General features: G+C 45.2%; 1 protein-coding gene across 1 annotated transcript; it reads right to left on the reverse strand.

Moving 5' to 3' along the window:
* Window positions 1-400: 400 nt before the first annotated feature.
* midn (midnolin) lies at window positions 401-27,992 on the reverse strand. Its single transcript, XM_059341368.1, has 8 exons — window positions 27,612-27,992; window positions 25,407-25,635; window positions 23,683-23,770; window positions 23,456-23,518; window positions 12,574-13,125; window positions 11,135-11,312; window positions 10,566-10,886; window positions 401-3,801 (listed from the first exon to the last, which is right to left on the reverse strand). The coding sequence occupies exons 1-8, from the start codon at window positions 27,685-27,687 to the stop codon at window positions 3,539-3,541; spliced, it is 1,770 nt and encodes a 589-aa protein (XP_059197351.1). The 5' UTR covers window positions 27,688-27,992; the 3' UTR covers window positions 401-3,538.

Genomic DNA, 27,992 nt, shown 5'->3' on the forward strand with positions numbered 1-27,992 from the left:
CTCATATCACGTTACCTCATGAAATAGATTCACACATGAAATATTAGACTGAATAGCAGCTTTCACTCAATGTTATTGAATGGGCTCGTAATAAAATACTCACGGAGACAACCTGACGTACTCATTTTGTTTTTTATTTATTTATTACCTAAAAAAAGAAAATGTTCTATCACAAGTCACACTGAAATGTATTGCTTAAGAAAAAAAATATATTCATATATTTTTTCTTTTTTTTCCTCTTTTTTTCTTTTTTTTCCTTTTTTTCTCTTTTTTCGGAAACATGTTTTTCGTTTCCATTATATTCCACCAAAAAAAAAAAAAAGGTTTTTTTTGGACATGAGCATCAGCTGCTGCTGTGTCCTGACAACCTTCTCCCCCGCTTTTTAAAAAAATGCACAAAGAAATACATAATTCACAGTTACCATTTTGGTTTCATAAATTAATACAGTCACACATGTGCTACACCGGTCTAGAGCTAGAACATTGTAAATTGTATTCTTGAATCCTGTTATTTTCAATAGTTGGCTACAAGAAAGAACAGGCAACTTAAATGACGTGATCAGAATTCCACCAACATACTGTTTTTTATCCTCTCTGTAATGCTTTTGTCATCTTTTTGTTTTGTTTCATATTTTTGAGTTTCACACAGAAGTGAGGCACACACAGAGTATAGTTCATACATATACAAAAACAAAATTAAATAAAATTTGGGAGGGGCAGGGGTTCAATTGTCCTTAAAAGAATGTTGTGTCCAAGGAAACAGGAAGTGCATGTAGTCTGGAGTCCTCACAGGACCTTTTCTTATACTGGGCTGTTTCTTGCCATCTAAGTACTGAGGTGTAAACTTCCTCAGTTAACATAAGTTACACAGATTTGTAGCTTTCTGCAGCTTGTTGGTGGGAGGACTGCGTTAAGAGGGATGTGAGGTTTGGACAACGGAGACCAACAAGCATGGCAACACAATGAAGAAATGGGACAAAGACAGTATTTGAGGAACAACACCACTTTTTTTGTTTTGATTCACTCAAACAAGCCTCACCCCTTAAAATCTACGACTCTCATGGCTGCGGATACGACAGTCCTGTGTATCAACCAATGAAAACAAGCTTAAATCTGACACTGACACAGCAAGGGCAACATTTTTAAGGCACAGAAGCCTTGACATAATAGAGACTCCACCAGCTAAAAGCACTAAACAACAGATGCCCAGTGTCCTCAGTGAGAAAAATGGCGCCTTGATGACAACAAGTCCGACAACGATGCACACAGAAAGTTTAAAAAACAAAATAAAAAAACATTCCCGCCCCCATTGTCCCCAAGTGTCTAATTTTTTTAGTGAAAGGTAAGGCCACTTAAAAAAAAGATGAGGTTCACCAAAAGGTAATCTCTCACTGCAATCTCTGGGAGTGCAATTGTGGTAGGGTGGTCGATCGATCAGACAGACAGACAGATAAAGAGACGGACCAGATGCTTCTCTCGGGTTTGACGGACAGTACTGTAAATCCGCTGGTCTTTTCGTTCCCTGCCAGAGTACGTCCACGCGAGCCTTGGTTGGCGTTGGGGCTGTGAGGAGGGGGAGGTGGCTAAATAGTTCGTAGGGCCGTCTGGGTCCTTGAGAGTCATAAACCAGCGCTCGGGGGAGTGGAGTCAGCGAGAGAGTCAGTTGCTCTTTGCTCATCATCATCTTCATTGTCACACAACAGGAATGTTCAGTGCTGAGCAAGACGCGAGTCCACACTTAACTTCATCTGTTTTGGTTTTGCGTCGTAATACTTTAGCAGGACACTGTTGTTCTAACATTGAAAAGTAAAAATTACAAAAAACCTAACCAACAAAAGCAGCATTGTTTATTTTCTTCACAAATTCATGCATGTTGTTAACCTTCATTCCCACAGCACCAGTTTTGTTTTTTTTTCTTCCATCAATAGAAAAAAGATCGGTGTAAATCACACTTCTGCATGCAAAGAAAAGTCACTTTTCCCCCTCTCACTTATTTTTTTTTTCATTTGAAGTCCCCATGTGTAGCAGCAAAACTGTGAAAGGCCTAACCTGATATGTCAACGGATGTACTGGTGGAGGCACTAGATAATGATGCTGGATACAGATCCCCACTTCTTCTCCCTCTTTTGCCAATAAAAAAATAGAGTCATTATAATGAGGACTTAGAATTTGATGTTTTATCCTGTTGTGATATAAAGTAGTGACCCATGCATTCACTCGACTGATCTTCATGATTTTTTTGAGAAACTATGGGGTTATTTGGGGAGGGACAACTCGGACAAAAAACATGGGGTATTCTAAATCAATTTACACTAAAATCAAACGTACACACCCTCATAAACCTTTTGCCAATTGTCACATTTATGTACACAAACTAATACAAACCCTCAAGAAGTCCATTCAGGTCTGTAAGACATGAGGTGGGCTGGATGAAATTTATCTTTCCGTATCATTTGTTGTGGCTAGACGACTATAATTCATGAATGAGCTAATGAATGATTGAATGGATGTATTTGTTAGTAGTCAACGACTTGACTAAAGCCACAGAGGGCTGCTGTTTTTTGAAAACAGCAGATAGGAAGAAAAATAAAAAATAGATTTTTTTCCATATACATTTTAAAGATTTTAAAATCCTCTAAAGCACTTTCTGTTAATATTAATTCATTTTGTTTACTCATTAATCATTCCTATCGATACCCTTTGTCACTGAGGTTGATATCAATACTTCCATATTCATTTTTTATTCGATTTCAGGCCCCACCTCCTCCTTCTTGCACACTCTGACCAGCTGTTATAAATCAAGAAAATGTGCAAATCAACAACTACTTTGAACTGTTATATGAAAACCTGAATGCTTTGTGAACAATGCTACATATTTTTTTGTTTATAAAATATAATAATATGTTTCAAAATGAAAAAAAAAAGGTTAACCACCCCGTAACAGGTAAAAACTAGACTCTGGTTGGTGAGTTTTGAGATCGATAAGAATGCCCGTTGGAATAATCCATATAGTTCGGCAGTTCTGCCATTCTTGTGAATAGGAAACACTGAGGCCTCTGGTGCTCCTGTCCTGTTAATTAGTCCAGTGTGGATCTCTTCATTGCTGTCCAGAGTGTGCTTAAGAAAACACAACTTAGAAAAAAAATCTGAAAATACCACCACCACCACCACCACCACCACCCAATGAATTCTGCTATGCTCAAGTTCAGGTATGGTCTCTGTAATCACACCGTAAAAAGTCTTGTACACTGTTATGTCCGGTTTTTGCCTGTCCAAATCCAAGCATCAAGACAAAGTTCTCTTGCTATTGTTGCCGTTTTTCACAAGGTCAACTGTGAAAGTCAGAATGGGATTAAAGTCTGCAGGGAGCCTTATATTTCCTGTTACAGACGCCAGCCACTTTGATTTCCTCTTTGCACAGTTCTGTGTCACCTCCTGCCAATCCACTCCCTCAAAATATATCTCTAAGTAAATCCCGAGCAATGCTTTGCACCTCTTTGAATCTATCCCCCCCCCCCGGCGGGTGGGATCAGATGTTTCAGGCCATGACGAACTCAGTCTTCAAGTCGGCCTTAACGTCGGGCTTCCACACCGAGTCGTCAAAGTCCAGGTCCAGGGAGCCCTCGCTGGACATGCTGCTGTTGCTGTTGCTGCGTCCTGCCTTCCGGTTGGGCAGCCACTGATAAGGGGCGCGCTGGTCCCGCCTGGCCTTCCTGCGCAGACGCTTCTGCTGCATCAACAGCTGCAGGCGCTCCACCTTGCAGCGAGTCGCACGGTTCTCGGTCTGACGAATGCGGTCACCTGGACAAAGAGAAAAAGAGGGGAAAACATGGTCAGTCATGCCTGTTCTCTCTGCTGGTTGGCTAGTTTGATTACAGTGAACTGAATTAACACTAACTTGAACATAAACTAGGATTGAGAAGGACGTCAATAAATGTCTTTGCTTTCGTGTGTGTTTAGCAGCAGATAAAGCAACACAGCCTTGACATTCCCTTGGCTCACACACACATACACATACACACACACTCTCACACATACACAATGTGGAATTTGGTGCTTAACCTCCCCCACTGAGCATCATTAGCCCCCTCAGTGCTATTTCATCCCCTTATCTCTGAGTGGGGAGACCTTCTTAGACCTGAATCTCCTTGAGAACCAATAGCAAGGCCAAAAAACATACACAAGCACAAGCTAGAGACGACACATTGGGATAGCTGCTTATGATATCTGCGCACATAATTGCAGATGACATGCTTCAGTGACTGGATGTGCTGCTAAGTGCATTTCTAGCTGTTGATGTGCCTATAGGAGAATCCAGTCTCGTGGGAGAGGCCTGGCATCCGACTGTGAATGCTTTCTTACAGTGGCCGAGTCAAGCCTAATTCCATTTATACGTATATTCGGGGGCTTGGAAGGAAGGGAAGGCAACCGCAATCTATTAGCCAGCTCCATTAGTATCTGTCTGGGAATTAAATAATTAAATAATGGGCTAGAATGTCAATAAACCGAAGCACAGCGGCCATCTCTGCCTGTGCTGCACACCAGAACACACACACCAGAATACACACACACACACACACACACACACACACACACCCGCATTCGAGTACATCATGTATTCACACAAAACACATACACAATGCGTATGCTTACGCACGTACATGCACACACGCACAGCTGCACACGCTCACAGGTGCATGCACGCACATACACAGCAACAGCAGCAACAGCCGCAGTAGCTTTTAACGTGGATCGATGGCAAATTAAAAAGACCTATTGATTAAACCTTAGCTCTAGTGCAGCCATCCATCTCAGGCCCAGGACAACGCTATTGGCTTTCAATAGAAAATGCAAGCGAATGGAAATTGTAAGCGGAGAGAGAGACAGGGAGAGATTGGGTTTTTTCTGCTATTTATTTTTTTTATTATGGCTGTAGCTTCCCACTCTCAGCTCATTGACCCAACACCCCCTTCTCTCTCTGTCTCTCCCTCCCTCCACCGCTTCCACACACACACTGGGCCCCCCCTTCTCCTCCTCCTCCCTCCCCCAGCTCTTGCCCCATGTCTCCCCAGAGACAGCTAGGTGGGGCAGTGTGAAGAAGTGGAAGCAGGAGGCGAGAGGGGGGTGGGCGGTCGGCGATGTGGGTTAAGGAATTCCTCCCCCAGGGGCGAATGAGGATAGAAAAAAAGGACGGAGGAAGAGGGTGGAGGGGTAAAGGATCAGCCGTAGGTGGCAGTTTTCTGAATCGATTGCGCCCTCCTCTGCTCTCCCCTCCATCGGAATGAATTCCGGACTCTGTGTGGGCTTAATTTACCTCTTTCCCTCATTTGCTTATCGGATCGAGCAGTGTAGAGCCCTTTCTCCAGCTATAAATATTCACCTCTGTCTGGCTGTGCATACTAAAGGAACTAAACTGCCACCAAGCAGCCTTGACGCTGCTTTTTGAGACCAAAAAGGGTTTAAATAGTGACACGAGTTACACAGACATACTGGGGTTTTTCCACTTCCTGCCAATGTGTTCTGTACTGATACAAACGTATGTGTGTGCATCCAGATGTCGTGAGCATTAGGGCAGCGTCATCTCTGAGGAACAGTAAGGGGGTATACCAAAGGGGGGTTCTCCTACATTAGAGCCATTGTTCCGCTGCCTCAGCTCCATGTGACATCCACATACGCTGCCGCAAGGCTTTGTTCCCCCTCCAGTCCTCCCTCTTCCCCTTATTCCCCTGCTCTCACTAGCTACAAGCGAAACCGCCCCTCGGCTGTGTCGAAATATGGCTGTACACAATGAAACGGCACGAAGCCAACACATGCCTACATACAAAATCTGTTTGTCTGCTACAGTGTCTCAGTATAAATTCTTACTTTATTTCTGCAGGGTCGTCCACTCATTATAATCCTGCTTTTTCCATTTACCACTCAACAATATATATAAGAACAGGCACACAAACACACATACACACACACACGAGGCAGTTTGTGGGTCTTTAGGTCTTGGCCTTTGTCTGGGCAAGATCTCTGAGAATGTGGAGCTACACTAAACTTGAAGCTGTGTGTGCGTGCTTGTGTGTGTGGCTATTCATCAGCGTCACTACCGGAGCCCTGGGCGGCTGGGCCGGACACAGCTGGCCACAAGGATCTCCAGACTATGTTTATGACAGTAGGGCTATTATTAGGGCTGGCTAAAAAGAACAGACTATACACACACACTTATACACAGAGAAAAACACAGGCTGGCCCAAAGCCTGGATGCAGAGCCTAAGGTTTGATGTGAGCACAATAACCTTGGAGGACCCAGAGAGAGTTGGATAAGAGACATAGGGAATGAATGAGAGAAAGAGAAAGGAAGGGCAGCCATGATATACATCCCTGCATGACACAGAAAAAACAACAGATCTTTTCCTGGAAATGCACAGTGGAAGATATCAAACAGGAGACAGGTCCAGGGCACAGAGAGCAAGGAAGAGCCAGTCTCCTTGTCCTCCTTTCTCTTTGTACCACACCCCTTCCTGCCAATCACACCAAAACTCAATCCCGAGTAGCACAGTTTTCCATCCCCAAACTCTCCTCTCTGAAGACTTTGACACAGGCCGTGTAAATACACAGAGCGCTGCAGAGAAAGCCAGAGAAAAACAGACAGAGAGACGGAGAGAAAGAGAGACAGAGAGAGAGAGAGAAGGGGTGATCTATGAATAATCGATGCGTCAGTCAGTTTTCCTTGCCTTTGAGCCCAGCCCAGCAACACAGCAAGGACTGAGATAGGGAGCACACGGGAGGGTAGGAGGAGGAGTGGGTGTGTGGAGGAGGAGAGGAGGTAGAGAAAAAGGGAGGAGGGCTGCAGTGTGCAGGAGGCACGGGGAGATTAAAGGAGCTTCTCCTTTTATTGATTGTATAAAGATTGGCCTTCATTTGCAGTTGTCTTAGTGCTGTTGTTTGTTTGTTTGCCTTGATAAGTCTTGTGATCTTGCAGAGAGAACATTGTGTTTGCTCAGCATCCAGGGAACCAGGGGAAAGAGGGAGGGGTGGATAGAGAGGAAGAGAAACTGAAAAGGAGAGCGAGGAAGAAGAGGAAAGAGAATCACATTGCAGCAAAGTCAGCCTCCTCTACTATTACTCTCTTCATGATATCGCAAAATTCACATCACTAGAGTATGCAGTATAATCTTGATATTGGTATCTGACAAAAGCTACAGAAGTACTTTTTTGATTGAGTAAGTAGTAGGTCAAAAGTGCCTGTTTTCAGGGTTCCTATGCTTATTTCCAAGTCAAAATAAAGCACTTTTCAGATATTTTCAAGATGAATTGGCATGCTATAACCTTCAATTTCAGGCAAAATCAAGCACCTTTTAAACCTTGAAAACACAACATAAAAAGTGTTTTCAAGGACTACCAGCACCTGTAGGAACCCTGGGTTTTATGTGAGACTGCTCCAGTAACTCAATGTCAACAAGTAAAAAGCTCAGAAACCACAGTAAATATGTGAAACCTGACCTGAAAAAACAAGCTATTAACACCAGAAAAAAATTAAACCAACTTAAAAACACAAACTGAAGCAGCCAATCAAATCGGAGCTAATATGAGCATTCTGACAGCCAGTGAAAGGGCATTGACAGCCCTGCAGGGACACAAGCTCTTCAATGACTTTTAGACTTCATTTGCATTCTCTCTCCCTCTCGCTCTCCTTGTCGACAATGAAAGGGCACCTGATGTGCTTGGCTGGCTTTGCTAGATAGCTCTGTGCTGCGCTGCGTCGCCGGGGCGTTCGCTGAGTTGCACGTGTGTCACCCCAAACGGTCATGTGTGTGTGATGAGGGGAGTAAAGCCTACCAGCGGATAACTTGGCCTTGGCCAAGCAGGTCAGGGCTTAAATACAGGACGCAGCGAGGTTAAGGTCGTTCTGCGTCTCTCATTCTCCCGTCTCCCTCCCTTCCCCAGCCCTGGCCGGCACGAAGCTAACATGACCTGACAAATCGAAAGGGGGCAGGAGGGGCTGAAGGGATGTGGAAGGGAGACAAGAGAGGAAGGGGGAAGCTTTGAGAGCTAACTTTGCCCCTGCTTTGCCCCTCTCTGTGTGCCTGTGTTGAACTAAGGCAGCTGCAGTGGGAGTGGGACTAAAAGGCAGCCCTATAATCCCATAGCCCTCCCCTCCTCTGGCCCACAATGGCTCAGCCTGGTGCCCTGTATGCAGCCCCTTTCCCTGGCCCCTGCACAATGGCTTTGGCTGGGCAGGGGGCTGAAGGGATGGAGGGAGGGGGGTACCGGGGAGGTCCACCCTACTCAGTAAAGGAATTTAGCTAACAATCAGCCTGCCAGGCCATGCTAAAGCCCTCCTGTTCAAATCCTGGACTGACAAATCTCCACACTCAGCAATACTTTACAGCAAAGCCATGAAACCAAGCTTGTCGCCAAAGACTTTAACCAGGCATTTGTGGTCGAGTGTGTGCGCATGTGAGTGCGTTCAAGCTTTTTATTTACGCTTGTCTTCTCCCTCTCGCACATGAACTTGCAGCAGAAAGGGTAAAGGCTCTCAGGAGACAGCCTAGCTATGTGACATTTTCAAGAGGCTGTTTCAACCCGAGTTTGACTGCACACACACATTCAGGCAGATGGGAAGTGCAGGTTATTCCTGTAGCTGAATGAAGGCAGGTTTCTGTGAAGCAGAGTTAAGCCGCGGTGTTAAGTCCAGTAAGTCTTCCATCAGGTGTCGGCTGATAACACTGCCTGAGAACGCTTAGTCATAGGCCTCCTTAGGACACCATGTGGAACGGGATACAAAGTAGGCACGCAGCCTCTGTCCACACAAACACGGCGGCACATTAATTGTCCCAGTGAGTGAACTGTGCTTGGTTGGACGGGTTACTCATTCACAACCCTTTCTGGAAGTGTACACTGTGAGCAGGAAGTCGGACAGAGCCAGTGAAGTCGGAAAAAGGACATTAGACAGGCTATTCTTTCCCCCATTTTTCTACTTCGCCATCAGTGGGCAGTTGGTAGACTGATGGACAGGATATAAACACCCATATGATGAATGGAGGCTTAGTGTTGTGGTTTTAGCAACCCCCCTCTTCCGCGTCCTCCTCCTCTCACTGCCCTCTACTTCACAAAGCAAATTCTTTTCAGAGCTGCATTTCGGAATAAATCTATTAAAAGGCCAAATGAGCACAGACAATGTATTGATGCACAACACAGACATGGAAAGAGAGGGAGGAAGACAGAGAGAGAGATGGATTTTACAGACGAGGCTGTTTTTGGACAGCAGATGGGGGAAACAGTGGCGTGGGCTGACTAGAGATGACAAGAGTGGGAGAAGAGGGGAAGGGTGGGGAGGAGAAGGGGAGGGGTATGTAGGTGGGGGCAGTAAAGTAAAGGTCTTCCCTGAGTTAGGAAAATAAGCCTGTGTTATTCCAACTGTTCACTGAACACTTGTAAGGGCAGCCTGGGTGACGCAAAGGAATACTGCATATTTCCCGGTTGATCTGTATTCAGTTGCTGAAACTAAAACACTTCATGTTTGCAACTGAAGGTCATAAAACAAGGGACAAAGCCAGAGAATGACAATAGAAATGTATGCGCTTGCTTTTTCACACAAAAGAAAACATTAAACATAAATCCCTGTACTCCGAGACCTTCCCTAGCAGACTATTCAACAAAATTTACCAGCAGCTCACCAAAGGCTAGCTCGATTTCCTCAACAGGAGATAAGGAGGCAGCAGAGGACAATGCTGTTTCTCTCAGCACAGCCAGTCTAACCTTACAACATTGACTGAATGTTATCACTTCTGGACATCTGTCTGACACTCAACATCCTGTGTCTCTGCAAGGAAAGAAGGTTTTTAAAAACACACTCAGTCCCCTAAACGGTATCATCTGAACTCCAGCACCTGTCCCGGCCAAACCCTTGGGCATGGGTTTGTGGAGGTTTGTCCACCAGCCCATACATGCTCCAGCTGTAGCCCTTCTTTAAGAGGCAGGTTAAATCACCCAAAGCCTAATCTAATCTAAACATAGCCCAGCCCAGGCTTGAAGGGGTAAACTTATCTCCTTGGCGCACAAAAACAAAGCCAACTCCGGTGCCTGACAAGTGAAGCCTGACTGAACAGGTTTGGAGAAGCTTGTATTGCATTACTAAGGAGACCCCCTCCCCCCTTCTCCTCCGCCTCAAAACCCAAGAGAGATACCGGTACATGTATGACTGTTTTTGTTCTTTACTTTGACTTCACTGTTGCTGCTTTGTCAGTATTAAAGATGAAAATAAGTACTTTAACAAGGCAATGATGCAAAATCATCCCAACAGAACTGATAGCTAACAATGATGTTCTGTAAGAATAGAAACAGAAGAGACAAAAGATGACAATGAATTCTTTAGTAGGTTACAATCTCACTAAAACGACAGGTTCTAGAATGAAGTCATTTAACACACAAAGGCATGCACGCTTCTCCAAAGCTGTAGCAACTGCAGGAACATCTGCCTCAAGGGATGCACAATGACTTAATGTGTGTGTGTTTCTGTTTGTGTTCCTGACATGCATGCATGAGCAGAGGGAGTGCAGTGTGGAGTCACTCACCAGGGGGTTTGCACATTCGGATCTGGCTCTGGCACTGCACCAGCGGATGAAGAGTCGGCAGAGGGCTGCTCGGGCTGCTGGGGGGCACAGAGGTAGCTTTGGCAGAGAGGCCCATGCCAGCAACCTGGGGCGAAGGAGGCGGCGAGGGGGACGGGGAGGTGGGTGAACCACACTGGGTCTGGTATCGGAGCTGGGTGAGGGAGGGGGGCATGCCCTGGTAGTGCCGCGTGGCGCTCAGGAGGTCGTTGAGGATCTGAAGGATGGTACCAATATCTCGTCTGGGACGCCCACTGCTGTCTTGGCAGTTTGGGTGCAAAGTGCCTGAGGGTGGGAGCAAGAAAAATGGTTACAAAAGAGTTTTCAATTAAATGCAAAAAAGCATTTAAGGACACACGCATGCCCACAGCAGACACTGAGACCAGACAGAGCAGAATGTGCTGAATGGTCTGGGTGTTTTTTTGTGACTCATGCAAGTTCTCATAAAAGAGGCTTTCAGCTGGATATCACTGGGTGCAGACTTATTGCTTGGAGCAGCAATAAATCCTAATGACAGCTCAGTGTCCTCTCACCTGAAAAGGTCCCTGAGAAGACTCCGGGAGCGTGGTTGACGAAGCTCTCAATGATCGCGCCAGGTTTACGGGAGCGTGTTGAGGGACTGCTGCCGCTGCTGGGACTGCTGGGGCTGCTGGGACTGCTGGGGCTGCTGGGACTGCTGGGGCTGCTGGGGCTGTTGGTGCTGCAGTTAGCCTGGAGGAAAAACATTAAGTAGCATAAAGTGAGGCTTCAGGGCATGGGAAAGTTGTGTAAAAAGAACAAAACTGTACACAATGACATCACATCTCATACTGTGTTAACATTTATCAACTGACATTAATGCATAACTTGTGAGTCGTGAAATGTTGAAGCCCTTATATATACAGAACATGATGTAAGCTCTGTCCTTAAGATATGATCATGGGTTCACTAAGTGACCTTTAAAAGTTGTAAATACTATTCACACTATGTAAGTAACCTATGCAGTGAAAGGCTGATGGTTATAAGAAACCCCAGAAAACAGGAAACCTGAGCTTTCTGCCATGCTATAGACCCAAAGCACATATCTCGTTACCTCAAACCTGAAACATGCAAACTTAGCAAGCCTTCACCTTAGCTTACCGTGGATAACTCAACTGACATCTGAAAGTGAAATTGAAACCAAGGCAAAGGTCTCTGTGGCAGGCAAAAGGTCTGTGTTTGTGTGTGTTATGCATGTGAAAGCCTAATGAGGAATAGCCATTTCCGTTTTCTCACTAGTAAACAGGGCCGTCTCTCTGTTTTTCTTGTTATCTCCCACATAGTCCACTGACATCTGGTTCTTATTCACTTTCCATAGGCTGGAGCTCGGGGAGGTAGAGAAAGTATAAACAGCAAATTTTGTTGGCGCAGGCGAGTAAGTATGTTTGTGTATGTGCAGCTGTTAACCAAATAAAAATAAACGGCTGTAAAGGTTAATGATAAATGGCCGACAACAATGAGGTTAATGATCAGTCTTCACATGAAACTCTGATTCATTAAATCTGCCTCCCTTTGAATCTTGCTCTCTCAATCAGTTTGTCTCCACCTCCCCTTCCTCCATATGACTCAATGGGCAGGATGAGGTCATAGGGACACCGTGCCTGTCCTGGTTTATGTGTGTGTTTGGGAAGCAGACAGCACTCCAGTCATGACTAAGTGCACTTTGGTTTAGAAGCACACACACATCACATGCAAACGTTCTCCAGACCTGAGTAAACCACCAGTTTGCACTCATGCTGCTGGGATATCCCGCTAATCTAATCAATTTAAATCGAGTATGATTTAGTTGTGTGCATGGCACTCAGGTCAAGCAGTCATAACCCGTCCCCACCATTGTTCATTCATGAGAGGGCTAAGTGCCTATGATGACATCAGTTATGTAAAAGTTGATGTGTTTCATGCATGTCTCCTTACCAGGCTGTAACAAAAACATGAAGATATTTCTGAGACTAACCTCAGGGCAGAGGACCGGGGCTACAGGGCTGGCCTGGCCCACGTCGTGGCTGGGTTGGCTTGAGGAAGGCTGGTGGTAGTGGTGGTGGTGATGATGGTGATGGGCTGGGGAGCGGAAAAGACCTCCAGGGATGTGGGACGGGCGAGGGGAGTGGGGGGGAGGAGGGGGAGTAGGGGGGCTACAGTGAGCGGAGGAGGGCGACTGGTGGTACATGGGAGGAATGGGCTGGTGGTGCGTGGTGGGCAGGGGGAAGGAGGGGGAGCCTGGGGGGGAGGGGGAGGAAGGGAGCAGGTGAGGCTGGGGCAAGTGGGAGCTGGGGTGACTGTGTGGATGATGAGGGTGGTGGGAGTGCGGGTGAGGGTGGGGAACACGGGGCTGACCCGTGGGTTGTCCCATTGCCGTCTCTGCATTGCCCCGGGTGATGAGGTGTCTGTGCTGGAGCTGGGGACCGCCAGACTGCTGCGCCGCCAACTGCAACTGGACGAACATCATGTGGTCACCGACGCGCAGTGCAAGGGTGAGGGGGGATCGGCCGGACAGGAAGTCACTGACCTACAGAAGGAAAAATCAAAATTTGAGCTATACTTTCAGAGAAACACAGCTTTGCTTAATTAAGGGTTCGAGTACAATTCAAGCACTTTCAAGGTACATTAACCAATAATATCAAGACTCTCAAAGCATTTATTATCACATCTAAAGTGTTACTTTGAATGCAACTGCAATTTAAATAATAAATCATTGATCACATGAGTGGCGGTGAGGCTGCATCACCAGATTGTCAAACATGAAGCATTATTCAAGGGCTATATATAAATTCAAGCACATTCCTTCCTAACGTTGAAGACATGGTGGTTACATGTAAACATTTTCCAAACTCAAGTTTCGTACAAACCCTGCAAGTTGCAAAAATAAGCAATGCATACATGATTTATTGGTGCAGTTGTATTTACAAACTAAGTCTGCATCCAGATTATGTACTGAAGGCCAAAGCCTTTCAACAGGAAAAAAACTCCCCCACACATATTGACTTCCTCCTTTGTAAATGAACAGTCTGCACCATGGATGGCAGTTAAAATGCACACAACAGTGCTTTGAGCTGCTCCTCTCATGGAGACACAGACACACCACATTAGCCCATCATGCAATCAATCACTTTTCTGTAACACTGGCCTATTTACATCTGCTGGGGAGCGGTAGATGAGGAGACCTATTGGAAAACGCACACAAATAGAGCCCACTCTCCCTTGCCTCCCACTGCCCCTCAGTCCGTTCTTACTCAGCAGTGTCATTCAGCTCAGAGACAGAGGCCACCCTTCTGCCTGGCCCGGGGCCTGAAAAATCAGTCCCACGTCCAGGAAATACACCCGCCTGCCTCTCAAACACAGAATGGCCGATTGTCCGTGGCGGATCTGGAAAGGCTGCCCATTTTTGAAGCTCTGGCAACGGCTAATAGGAGCCAAGAGTGGAGGCCTTCACTGTCCCACCCGTGGCCCGGATGGACACACATAAACACACACACAGGATAGTGGAGCTGTCACGACTTGGCTGGAGGATTCACACTAAACAACAAAAGTTTTCTTGCCCCCCTTCCCCCCTCCTGCATGCCTGCGGCTCTGTTGCTGTGTATGACTGTGGCAAGTCTGTGCATGTGTGTCGGTGCGTGTGAGAGTGTTTATTTTCTAGCGAGAGTCATTCGGGGGTCAGAAAGCTTCTTTGGGTCTTGAAGACTCAGCAGTAATGACATCTCAGGTTCTCCCCAAATAGAAGTAAACTGAAACAAGCAGCACTGGCAAAATACAAAGTGACGCTTCTGTCCAAAAAGGTTTCAACAACTTCGACTGTGCCTCTGCGCTCTCAGTCCCCAGAGAGGCACAGAGGGAGGGGGAAACAGGAAGACAGAAGCAGCGTCGTAGAGCTACACAAGGGAGGAGAGAGCACAAAAAGGACGGGAGACGGAGTAAAAGAATAATGACAAAGCAGAAGTAAAAGAGAAATAGATACAAAGACAGCAAGAGGGAGCAGAGGCCTCACCCCCCTTAGACCCTGCAGCCTTTGGTTTGGAGTGTGCTTGTGAGGTGTTGGCCTGTAGTTAACCCTGTGAATCACAAGGCTCTGTCCTCCATCACTTCTCTCCCTTTTCTTCTGCTTATTTATTTCTCTATCGACCGCTGCCTCTCTGTTGCCAGGGTGACCTTTGCACATTGGTATTGACATGGTGTGGAAAAGAGGAGAGGCAGGTGAAAGGACGAGGGGGCTGGGATGATCTGATGGCTGCATTTCAACATGTAAATAATCAACACCTAAAGCAGCAGAAATCAGCATAAAGGACGCTGCAGGATAAACAGAAACTGAACCTTTTCAGAGTGTAAACTCAGCCACTAATTGCTTGTTGATAGTCAAGTCCACACCCATGATTACCCTGTCGTGGTAGGACAATAAACTCAGCAGGGTGGGGTGTGAAGTGAGGAGGAAAACAGGGCAGGGTGCTACCTGATATGACTCGAGGAAACTCTGACTACAAAAGGTCACCTGCTAGACAAGATGTGTGTGTGTGTGTGTGTGTGTGTGTGTGCCTGTTTGAGACCTCAGGGGGAGGCGGAATCCTAAAAGTGGGTGGGGGGAAGAAGAAAGAGAAAAGGAGGAGGAGGAGACGCTTACTGTGTGTGACTGACAGCTGTCAAGAGAATGAGTCGACAGTTTGCCAACCCACAACACACACATACAAACGAACAAGCAGACAAAGTCAGAGGCCCTCAGGGAGACCTTCCACCCATGTTTAGTTAAAGGGCGGGTGGAAGATGTGTGGGGGGGGGGGGGGCACCCCTGGGAAATAAGGTTGTCACAATTCCAGAATTTTAAACTGTGATACAAAACTAATGTAAAACAAAAACACTCTTGTTTTACCAAGTCTCTGTCTAAGGTAGTGTTCTGACCTCCGATCCTGATCAACAGAGACGGGTTACAGTTCACACCTGGCATCAGAATCAGCCTTTAGTGACTGCTTGTGATCAGATTTCACTTCCCTGCTTACATTTGATTTTATCTGTTAAGAAACTGCAACTGCTGCTAAACAGAAGTATTAGTTCTCAGTCTTAATGCTACAGAGGACTGCAGTGGCTATTCAGGTACTTCACTTTCAGTTATTAGAAGAGACAAATCAACCATGTGTAGGAGAACTGCCTTGCTAAATATGGTGCTCACACTGTTGTATATATGTTTATTCTCAAGGAGATAGGGTTGGGATTACTAGTACCAACACCAGTATTTGCAACAATATAGTAATTCATTTGATACCTTTATTACTTAATTTAATTATTGACTGTGAGCAAATAGTCATTTCTTTTCTAACTATGGGTGCAAAAAGAATTGAATGGACATATTGTTTGACTTAATACCATTAAGTACTAATGGCCAACCCTACAAGAAGAATGCATTTCTTCCTGTAAAGGAAAAGGAATCCAAAATACATTAGGTGTCAAGTCTGAACAGGGCCTTTGCTTCCCAACTCAGTTTCTGTGTGCGCAAGCACGTGTGAGAGAGAAAGTGAGAGAAAACGGCCGACAGTGAGTGACAGCAGGAGAAACAGAGAGGAGGCTTGATTACCCTTATAATGACTAGTGTGGATTATTCAAAACCACCAAGATGAAATTCATGTACTCCTACTGAGCTCCCAACACCACATGGCAGGCTACAAATTAGCTTGCGAGAGAAGACAAGCCTTTCTTATGGCCGTCTGCGGTGGTTTGTTATGAGAGACGCAAGACAGGGAGAGTGCAGGGCCCCACTTTTGTTGTGTTAAGGCAGACTGGGAGAAACCAGCCATTCATTGTTCTCTTTCTGATGCAGCAGCAGTGGTATGCAAAGAGAAGAGGAGCTCATGCTTGAAGAACAAGGTGTGCAGCACACATTATACTCAACTGAAATGTGATGGGCAGCGTCATGACAGAGTCTATCCAGTGACACACAGGTGATGATAAAGAGCTGTTTCACTTAATTGCTCCTCTTTACCAACTGACCCCAGAGCCAGCACCATCAACCATTTTGTTTTGGGGTCCAAGAGGTTGTATTTTGTTTAGCAGGAGGCTTTGGTTGCTACGCGGTGATGGGGGAGAATATGATAAGGGGCAGCCAGGGGAGGAGGGGTGGAGAAAAGATGGAGGAAAGAGAGAGGGGGGGTGGGTGGCATGAGAGAGGAAGGGAGAAAGGATGGTGAGGGGGAATGGGGGATGCGGGCGATGGGGGTAGGGTGTCAGAGTGGTGGTGGGTGATGAAATATTCAGTGAGAGTGTGCCTCTGGCTCCTTCCCTCTTTTTTTTTCTTTCGACATCTCTGGCTGACAGTTTTATTTATTGGGGTCCCTGTGGTTCAAGGAACTCATTTGCAGTCGTTCTTCCTTTGCACACTAAGCGAACTAAGGGAGGGAGATAAGGAGTGAGAGAGGAAGAGAGAGGCTGAGGGAGGGTGAGAGGGAGAGGCAGAGGGAGGGAAAGATAGAGAGAGCTGGCAGCACTGAGCTGACATTCATGAACAACTGAGCAGCTTTGTGCCAGAGAAAAGAGGATAGAGGATTGGAAGGCGGGACAGGAGGGTGGAGCGAGGGAAGCCTTGAGAGGAGGAAGCCATTCTGGTTCCACTGCAGCAGCTCACCTGTCCTATCCTCCAGGTGAAGGTACAGTTCAAAAACCTGCTTATTAACCCGCCTATCGACCCACATGTTTTGATCGCACCAGGACACTATTGATAGTCTTTGTGCAGACACATACCGGCTAAAGATGCAATAACAGCCTCTCAAAAGAGAAAAGGAAAAAAAAAAATCAATGACTTGCATCATGCCCCGAATCCTAAAAGCAGCCGGGGGGGCTCTTCAAAGGCCCTATTAGAAAGATAGGCGTCTGTAATGCTGCCTGATAAGAAACAGAGGGGGCTAGAGAGGACCAGCTGGCCATCACTGAATTTGATCGGCAGAGTGAAAAGAGAGATCAGAATGGCAAAGTTCAGGATGATCAGGTTCCAGGCTAAAGCCACTCCTCACACAACAACTGTGCCAACAACTGACCAGCAACACTGGGCTGATTCACATGCACATACAAGCCTGTCAGCACACAGCACTCATGCATGAGCTCCAGTTCAAGGCAAACAACAGTAAAGCAATCCTCATTTTCACTGTACCCCGCAAAATAAATATGTGTATAATTGTAAAAACAGCATCATCACCAACACCAAAAGAAACGGAGGATGGAAATTGCATCTAATGTTTGAGGCTACATCCACACTAATATGTTGGAAACTTTGCTTTTGTGTGGGTGTTCCTTTCTCATATTCATGGCTACCTTTGGTGATGTATAAAGCTTCCGATACCACTCTTATATTTCGCTTTACAACAAATCCCAACCTATGATTTTATGCCGCCATTATTGCACTGTAACAGTTTCAAGCAAAGAAATATCTGGTCCTACTTTCTGCTGTTGCTGTTCTTCCTCAGTAGTATTTTCTGTATTTTAATAACAAAGCAATGTGAGACAATATGATTCCTGTTTACAATGACATGCATGAGCAATGAACGTGAATGATTGCGTTATATGAAGTTTCAGGTGGACGGAGATTCTTCCTGATAAGGTACTAAAAAGATTGTGTGGGTACGGAGATCACTGTTATTTTAAAAACACCATTTTAAAATGAAAACATATTCGTGTGGATGTGGCCTGAGGTTAAGTAAGTGGCTACAGGCAAAGGGAGGAGAGGCAGGAGAGGAATGATGGAGAAAAGATGACATATGGAGTAGTGGCAGTAAGAAATGGCTACTGTGAATGTGCAAAGAGTGCTGTCTTCCTTCAGTATGTTTTTGTATGACTTAGTGGATCGACCTGGGTATTTATGACCCCTGCCTCTCTGTTCCTCCAGTACCATATGCCTAATTGACTTCATTAAACTTGGTGGTGGCTATCAGACGTGACATTCCTAGCCGCCATCCTCCCACACAGTAGCCCCACTAGTCACGATGCCTGCTACTTGAATCACAAAAGCTCAGTGTCGCCAGGGAATGGAAAGAAATGACGGTCACGACTCAAATATGGAGAAATAAGACTCCCCTGGCCACAGAACAAGAGAACACACAAAGACATTAAAATGGATGTTGCCACACACACACAGACACACACGTGCAAGCAAATGCATACACACAATAGGACAATGAAATCCCCTGCAAAATCCATCTATCCATTGATTGCCCCCACAACACACCTTGATTCTCTCCACCCATCCCAGCACCCCCTCCCACTGTGCGTTTTAAGCATCACAAAGGAGATTACACAGGTGCAAAAATACTGCGTGATCAGCTTATTAATGCAATTTTCAAGGCCAGGATTTACATAAGCAGGGACTGAATAGGCCTTTAGATCTGCATTGTCTTGTATTCCATACACAATTTGATTTACACATCCAGCAACAAATTAATTTCTGTAGCTTTAATTTAGGTAACAAAAAGCAAATTACCATTCTAAAGAGCAAGGACTCTCTCTTATACTGCATGCATATAAAAAGCCTTCAATTCAATGGCAGCGGGGAGCTAAAATAAAAAGGGGAAGATCCTCTCATATTGACCAACAAACTGATTCAAGTCATTTTTCAATTTCTTGCACTCCCAAATCCTCGATACAATTACTCTCCAATGATTTCCAGTAGTGTCAATCCGGCTGATTAACTAGCATCTAGATAAGGTGGTCCACAGGGAGCAGGACTGGAAAAAGAAACATATTGACCATCTGCATTGAGCTGTTTTACAAACAGTCATGTGCCGGCACACAGACATACACAGGTACACAGATGATTATCAACATTATTTTCCAAAATCTAACATTTCAAGTAGAAAGTCAAATGTCTTTGTACTCTTTTGTACTGATTTCTTATTTTTTTCCCCTTAAGATTTTCACCTGCATTTCTTGAATTGGGATGGGAACTGATAGGATTTTATTGATACCAATGCCATTATTGATTCTGCTTATTGGATTCTGATAAATGTTCTGTTCTGGAAATAAAGTAGGCCTACAAATGTTTTCAGCATCAACTCAATTGTAAAAATGTTTCAATATATGTGTTACCACCCTCAGTTGTTGTTATTATAATATTACAGACGTAAGCAGCACTTTTGCCATCTTTGTTTGTGAAATGACGGCTTGCTTTGGACAGTTTGTTCCTCTACACCACAACTCCTTCTTGTTGAAAGTTTCCAGGAGTGTAGACGCATTAGTTTGCTGCAATTGTTTTGCAATGTGTCAGAAAGACATGCTGGCATTGACGAAAAGAACTGTCAAGCATGGAGACATCCGATTCTGATGGAGTTACCCAAGGAAATGAGCTCATCCTCCTCATTACCTCCAACCTACAGAACTTGCACACATGCATCGACTTGACATGTAACAGAATAACTTCAGCAAAGCTCTCTTTTTCTTTTCCCCTCCACCTTTCTGGCCCTTCGTGGCACCCCCTGGGGGAGCAGAGGGAAGGAAATGAGGTAAGGGTGACCCCGAGGTGACTCCCCGCAGATTGTTAGATCCCACTAGTTTGCATCTGCCCGCTTCTAGACACAATGACAAAACTGTGCCATATCGTTCCTCGAGGAAGAGGAGGAGGAGGAGGAGGAGGGGAGTGGATGAGGACAGGAGGTGCTTGTCTGCGGGAGCAGGAAAAGTAGAGCAGATACATAACAGCGTATTCCGCGGGGACATATGGAATGGCAACACACAGCCTCCTCCCAAAGCAATCTGTGTTAGTGTTCAAGGCAAAAAAAATTGTCAATCTGCAGCCTGCTGAGCCTCACTCCAGCTGGAGATTGATTTTGAAAACCAGTGCGCACTGCTGTAGCTGCCCTCTATTGGGTATACTTGATGCCTATGGATGCATGGAGGATGAAAGGGGATCGTGGGGGGAGAGCCAAACATAAAGAGTGACCCTCAATCATTGTTGTGTGTTTGAGGGTTTGTCAGCTGGGCAGGTTTGGTGCTTATGCTTTAAGACAGGAACAAAGAGGTGGCTGCATGGGGGAAGGGCAATGGGGGGATGGTAAGGGTGATGCCTGCCTGCCTGGTTGGCTTTTATTCTAACATCAATGTGCATCAATGAGCAAATAGTCCCTGTGTGCTGAGAGGGACACATAATCCTTCTCTTTCTGTCAAATACCAAGATCAATAGATGGAGAGCTGATGTCACTGTCTACATACGCCCAGAAATTGTGAATATTGCTTTCAATTCCCTTTCTCTGCTTGTCTTGTGAGTATATATTCATTTTACCCATAGAATCAGACATTTTCTCATTCTCTGAACTCAATCCTCAATCCTCTTAAATATATCCTTTCAATTCTGGTGTGTGTGTATGTGTGTGTGCCCGTGCATGACTGCATATGTAAGCTGAACACACAACCTCTATTTAGCAGACAGAATGAGAAGAAAGTAGCACAGGCAACTGTATTTTGATGGGTTGTCAGGAGGCAGTGGCTTAATACAGCTTAGATGTCATGCGAAAAGTCTAGTGAGATGCCAGAGCAGGAATTAAGGCAGCCCAGGATTGTCCTTGCTAAAGAAGTCAGCCATCACGGTCAAACCGAGGCAGCTAGCCGGACTTGCAAACCACAGCACATTTAAATTATAGGGCCCTGGGAGAGCTGTTAAGCAGAAACAAGAGAGGGAGAAGGAGGAAAAGGGGGGAGACGGAGCGAAGGAAAAAAATCCCATTTCGATAATTGCCGGGGCTCCATTTCCATAAAACATTTTCTATCTAACTTGTACCACAAAAGTCTGCAAGGGCCCTAGAAGCTGTCATGTTGTGCTTGGTTGGTTGGCTAGCTAGCTGCTAGCTGTGAACTCCCCCAGAATCCTGGTAAAGGAGAAGGTGATCTGCTCAGCCCTGCTGTCTCCCATGAATACACACACACTTCCTGGAAAAACACCCAATCTGAAAATGAGGCCTCAACATGACCAAAAAACGGGTGGGCGGATGTGTGAGGGAGTTATAAGAGGACCAGGGGTTCAACCCGCTTCATCCACAGCTAACAACCACCCCACATCTCCCCCAGGCTATTTTTGGGTGTATGGGCATATCAGTTATCATGTCAGACACTTTTAAGAGCTAAGTGCATTGATTGATTTTTGATAGCCCCAGAGTTAGGGGGGAGGGGGGAGGAAATGAGGGAGAGCTTTTGTGTTCCTATTTTCTAATCTTACTCAGATCCTTAATCTCTCTGCAATCTATATCATTCCATTCCGCTTCATGAATTATAAAAAAGAATCAATTTCTCTGGATAAAAACACACTAAAGCAGCTTTATGCCTTTTTTTTTTAACCTTTTACCCCGCTATCCGCCTTACTGGGCCCTTTATTCTCTCAATCCCCACTGCAGGATTACAATTAATATTGCAGAAATTTGAATGCAACAGTTACCAATTCTTGTGAAAAAAGCAAGCATCCGACTCATAATGGAACAAAAGTAATAAGAACACAGGAAGAAAGACAAAGTGAGAAATCTGCTCTTCTGTTGAATTATCATCTGGTGAAAATGACGGTCACTCATGGTTGCCCAGCGAAGGCGTACCACATGATGGGCAAGGCTTGCTTCCAGCCCACTACCACTCTGACTGACACACACACACCCAGTAACAGACGCGCACACGTTCACTTACACACACCTACACACATGCAGTTGTCTGCTGTCAGTGCTACGAGACGCATGCTGAGTTCACACACACAACAAGGCCAGGATTTCCACCAGAAAATTATCAGCAGGGATTGAAGCCGCACCAAGCCACACTCTGCTATCTCTGATCAGCCCACATCCTCTGATAAAAATTCGACTTAATATGTGGTGTCGTTTTTTGGACGAATCCATCATCCGCTTCCCCATCATGTACTGTTTTGACATCAGTCAGCAGCGCATCACTGATGCGCTTACGTACATCTCAGTGTTACCCAACGCTACAAAAGGAAGTAGGTGTGAGTCAGTCAGTCAGCTGCAGAGTGTTTCATACGTCACACTGTTGCCTGTGTGCATTCAGCCTTATCGCCTCCCTTCTCGCTCGCACTCTCTCTGCGGCCAGCTCGGAGAACTCTTTGCCTTTTTCGCTTTACTCTCACTATTGATCATTTTGGTGAGTCATGCCACATTGACTCAAATGCATACTGTACAGCAGGCCTACAGAGCCATTTCACTGTAAGTAAGAGGAGTAGGACCCACTCGGGCTGTGCATGCACGCTAGGCTTCCAGGAACCCTATGCTAATACTGAGTGAGAAGGCTGTCATCTGATGATCCAGCACTATGTGTATGAGTGAGTGAGCCTGCACTCAGTCTCCATGCTGCCACAGCACACTTCCTGGAAACTTGCCTGTGCATGTGTGTGTGAATGTGTGTGTTAGAGCATGACATACAGGAGGAGTGGAGAGAGAGATTACAGATAAAGGCATAAACAGAAAGGTGGATGTGAGTGCTATGTGCTGGTCCTCTCAGCAGCTCGCAAATAAGCCTTTCATGCATGGTGTTCGCCATGGCTTTCTGCAGCAGATGCATGCACACACTCACACAAGATATCACAGATGTTACTAGGATACAAGGGGTGTTGCTGCTTATTATATCCTGACAGCTCACACTGGATGTCTAGCTTGGCTTGGCTTGTTTAAGAGGCTGAGATTAGGCAAGCAAAGAGGCTTGTACTTGTGCAGCCTGCTCATCTCATCTCTTTCTCTCTGCCTCCGTCATATCTGGGTGTTACTCTGCACTTAACCAAAGCTACAACCTCCCATATCACCATGCAAACACAAACACACAAAAGGCTTAAAGATCCATTTAGATAGTTTGTTACATGATTGCCATTTCAGCACAGAGAAACAGTCTCTTACCTGAGTTTCTGTTAGACTCTCCAAGGCTTGCATTACTGACTGCTCGGGTCTTGATGCTTGAGACTGCAAAAAGAAGAACAGAATATTTGAAAAAGAATCAACTTAATGCACTAAAAATGAGCAGTCTTCAATTATGTAAAGTAATAAATATGCAGGTAGTGCTCATGTACTATTTTTTGTTATTGATGGCTACAAACTAAATAAAACCACAGCCAGGTGAGCCTTACCATTAATCCTGCTTCAACTGTTGGTACAAGTGTTAACTTGCTCCCATCAGAGATGCCTAGATCCTGGAGTTTGCCTGAACTTAGTCGCCTGCAGGGTTAGAGAGAACAAGATAATTAGACTGTGCTGACAATATCTTCTCTCTTCAGACACACAAACAGCCTTCAGCCAGGGGGGGGCAGACAGAATTCAAAACTAGTTTGGAAAAGAGCCGTGGGTGAAAAGCTCCATGAAAGAGAAGTATTGATTGGGCTGTCATATTTCAATTTCGAGTATAGTGGAGCTTGACAACCGCTCGCAGTGGATATCTGGCACCACTGCCACTTGCCTAAGTGGAGGTAAGTATTTTCTTTTGCCGTTTTGAGTTGTACAAATGAGAAGCAGAAACTCCAAAACCAAAACCACAATCATTTTAATAGTTTTGATAATAGATAAACAGCATGACATGCAGCTATTATTGATATTATTGTTCTATTGTTCTTAATTGAACTGTGTAATAATAGCTGTGATTCTGAAGAAAGCTGATATATAATGGATTTCCAGGGCTTTATTCATCAATGTTGGTGCAGAGCACCAGAGGAGAGTCTGCTCAACAATGAGGAAATGGTCTTTTCTTGCAGGTCACGATGCACTAAAACAACACCCTGTGTGTCTCCCTCTGTGCCTGCTTTGGTGTAGTGAAGGGTGTTTAGGACAGCCTGCTGTACAGGCATGACCCAAATCTCACCCCATGCAGCTGAACAAAGGCCCTCAGCACTGACTTGCTGTAGGTCTACAGTTTGAGGAGCAGGAGGGGATTAAAAAGGGGGTTTCAGGTTTTAAAGGATGATGTGATTTATTGGGTGATTACAATGGGTGGGAGGGGATGGGGCCTGAAAAACAATGCTGACTGTTTGCATGTAATAAAGCCTCCATTCTCTTTTTGCATAAAACCACCTGCACTATTGTTAATTCATTTAACCTGCATGATTCATTTGGGAACCGCCTAATACTCTAGGTTTCACTTACTTTTGAATAATAAAGGTTTTTAACTCCCTCGTCCATGCAGCATTGTAGTAATGTGCTATTATCTGAGTGCTGACCAGCCCATATCTCTCACCAAAAAATCCACTGAAACCAAAGTGACACTTAACATTTGTACCCAGGATACATCCACCTCCCATTATATAGTAAAATATAAACATGATATATGCCTGTGCAGCAGCAGAGTAAATAAATTACAGGATACTAAGACCGTGTGACTTAACTCATTAATGTTTAACATGTTTGATTCCCACAGCATTAGTAATTCAGTCAGGCTTCAGTATTTATAATGAAGGAGGCATGAATCAATGCAAGTCTGCAGATCGGCTCGTCAATACTGTTCCAGTGACCGGTGCGTCCCCTATGCGTAATTCCAATACCGTGAGTCCTAATGGTCAGTAGTTTCCTTGAATGTATTGACGACCAAAGCAGCCAAGGTTGTCTCTGAAGCTCTGGAGAGCTCGGCCACGCATAAATCCAGAGTCTAGATTAAAGCATATGACTGCAGGCCCGAGGGGGAGCATCTAAACTCGATGTATTCACATTTTAAAACTGCGGAGTAGCCTGGATATTATGTCAGCGTATAGTACGCATACATTCTGGCCTTTAAGGACAAAGGCGTGAATGAAATGCATGTTTATAATATCATTAACCATTTATACACTTCTAGTAAACAACCCCTAGTATTTGTTATATCACTTACGTTTCTTTGTGTAGCAGAGCGAGTCTCTCTCTTGGTACTTTGAGTCTTTGCGACAGCCTCCTCTTTAGTCCGTCCACGGTCTCCTCCTGGGGCAGGGAGAGCTCGAAGCGGGTGCCGGTGGTGGAGTGGATGTACAGATTCATGGAGGGCTCCGTCGGGACGGCCTCGCAGGACGAAGCCCCGCGACTGGTGCAGCTCCGGGCGCTGGGGTGCTGGTCCATCCGATAACCTGTGGTCAGAGAAGGGGGAGACAAGACGAGCAGAGCCGGAGGATGAAGCGGGTGAGGAGGAGGATGGTGAAGCAGATCCGCCGCTTCGGCTACCGTCCCTTGTTTTGCTCGCAAATCAAAGGCAGCATTCGGAGAGCTTTCTCTCTTTCTTTCACTCGCTCTCCGAGAGTCAGAATAAAAGCCGCTCCGTCTTCTCTCCGCTCGATATCATGAGAATATTCCCATAGGAAAGTCCACTATAAGGCTCGCTTTCTCTCTTTGTTTGAGCTTTTTTCTTTGTTGCCCTTTTCCAACGTGCAAGCAAAAAGTCTTCCTATATGCTACATAGATGGGTGAAAGCCAGGCAGAAACGCAAGTATGTTGTCAGCAAAAATGCCATGGACGCGCATTTACGCAGGCGGTTACCTTTAAAACAAAAACTGGGGCGTTTAATTAAAAAAAGAATATAAATTCCTCTCGGTGTTTTTTAGCCTTTTCAAGCTTTAGCTGAGAAAAACACACGGTTCCGTAAAGCTGCAAAGCCTCATAGAGTTAGCAGTGAGAGGCTCTCCGCTGCGCACTCATACCCACGGCAGCTCCAGTGAAATATCGACAATGAACATTGTCACAAAGTATCCCACTTCCACCATCGATAAATACGCCCACAGCCCACAGCCAGGCCAGCCAATCACAGGAGTGCTCCTCCAGGACGCTGCTGATTTCAGCCAATAGCAAGAAGAGATCCACACCCACGTGGAGGGCAAGCGAGTTTAGGCCATTCATAATAAATTACAGCATAGAACAAAATATATGCCCATATTACAGCAGCATAAACTGAGGTCCGTGGATCTTAAGAGGCCACTGTAGAACTCAACTGAAACAACGAATTTTTTTATCATATTATATGACTATGGTTGTTATGTAGCCTACTCTTTTTATTTTTGATTTTAGCCAAGGCTGGAATCTCTCCACTTGAAGTCTGAATCTGTGTACGGTCCTTGGTCCAAAAATGCTTTTTTGTTTGTTTTCAAACTATAATCAAAATAACATTTATCATTAAAACAACAGCCGCACAACTGCAAGAAAAAAAGTCTTATCAGTCTATTTGATTCCACTCAACACTGTTACATCTAAGTTATCAGATGGCTGTAGTGGCATTAACAGTGCTGACGCCATCCTCTTTCCCCTGACCTCAGCAACATGCACAAACTAGTAAAGTGAACATTAGACCGAGGTTTCGCTTCAGGAAGAAGAAAATACTCGCAATATAGGCTACACATGCCAGTAACAGATGTAAGCCAGCGTTTAATAGGCAAATGAGACATATAAAACATGAACTGCATGCAGTAGTGGTGCTGCATAAACTCGTGTTTTCCATTAACGTCTGGTCAAAAGATAAAAGTAAGCATAGGCCTACATATTTACCACACAGGTATCTAAATAGAGTCAGTTCACTTCTAGAGAACACAAGTAGGGGCTTTAAACATAATAAAGCAGATACTAGATCGCCATCCAGTGGCTAAGGAATAAACTTTGACAGTCAAAACTTAGTGATTCATAGTTTACTTTGTGTTAGGTAATTCAGTCCGGACTTGACAGCAGGCATTTACCCATCAGAAATATGATTTAACTTGTTTTTGCTATAGACTTTATCATGAAATGTGCTTATTATATTGTTAGAATGTTGTCATGACAGTATAATACAATGAGGTTGTTATTATTGTGCTTCTAAACAGACAACATCAGCAACGACTTACTGTCAAATACTAATTATAATTTACAGTAACAGTGACATTGTCCTGTCGTCGATAGCGGCCTTATTAAGTTAATCATGTGCAGAGTATTTACAGGGAAGGTGGCTCATCCAATCACTTGACAACATGCTTTTATCGATTGACTGCTTGTCCCCAATCAATGTCTTACAATACAGCCTGCGTCAAACTTCCCTACAGCGGCAACGTCAAAGTGCTTTAAATTGGTATTAAAATGTACTTACCAATTATTGTGGCGAGAACTTTGAAGCTTCGCTCAGAAGTGTGTTGTGTTCCAGTCTGTTCCCCCAGCTTTGGCATGTAAGATAAGCCCAAACAGTGGAATAAAACTGGTAGATAAATCCAAAAACACCTGAATATCCACAAGGTTTCTTCGTCACTGAAGGCTCGTGCGTGTACAGTGTCCAGCGCGTAATAACGCACAAGAGCTCGAGACTCCGGACCAATAAGGAGCCGCAGTTTGTCCTAAGATACCTCGGCGGCGTGTTGTTAGCACACCGGCGTCTTTCTTGGTAATAAGAGCACAGTGGGGAAGGTGAGACACCTCTTAACGCACTCTTCTCGGATATGGGTGGAGAGCAGCGTTCTTGTTCTGTCAGCATGTG

Source organism: Centropristis striata, chromosome 9, assembly GCF_030273125.1.
Source record: "Centropristis striata isolate RG_2023a ecotype Rhode Island chromosome 9, C.striata_1.0, whole genome shotgun sequence".
Classification (NCBI taxonomy): domain Eukaryota; kingdom Metazoa; phylum Chordata; class Actinopteri; order Perciformes; family Serranidae; genus Centropristis; species Centropristis striata.

Coding starts and splice junctions, on each gene's coding strand:
- midn (XM_059341368.1), bottom strand. CDS start 27,687: ATGCCAAAGCTGGGGGAACAGACTGGAACACAACACACTTCTGAGCGA. Junction 23,771..25,406: donor GCTCTGCTACACAAAGAAAC/GTAAGTGATATA, acceptor CTAACCCTGCAG/GCGACTAAGTTCAGGCAAAC. Junction 13,126..23,455: donor AGAGTCTAACAGAAACTCAG/GTAAGAGACTGT, acceptor TTCCTTCTGTAG/GTCAGTGACTTCCTGTCCGG.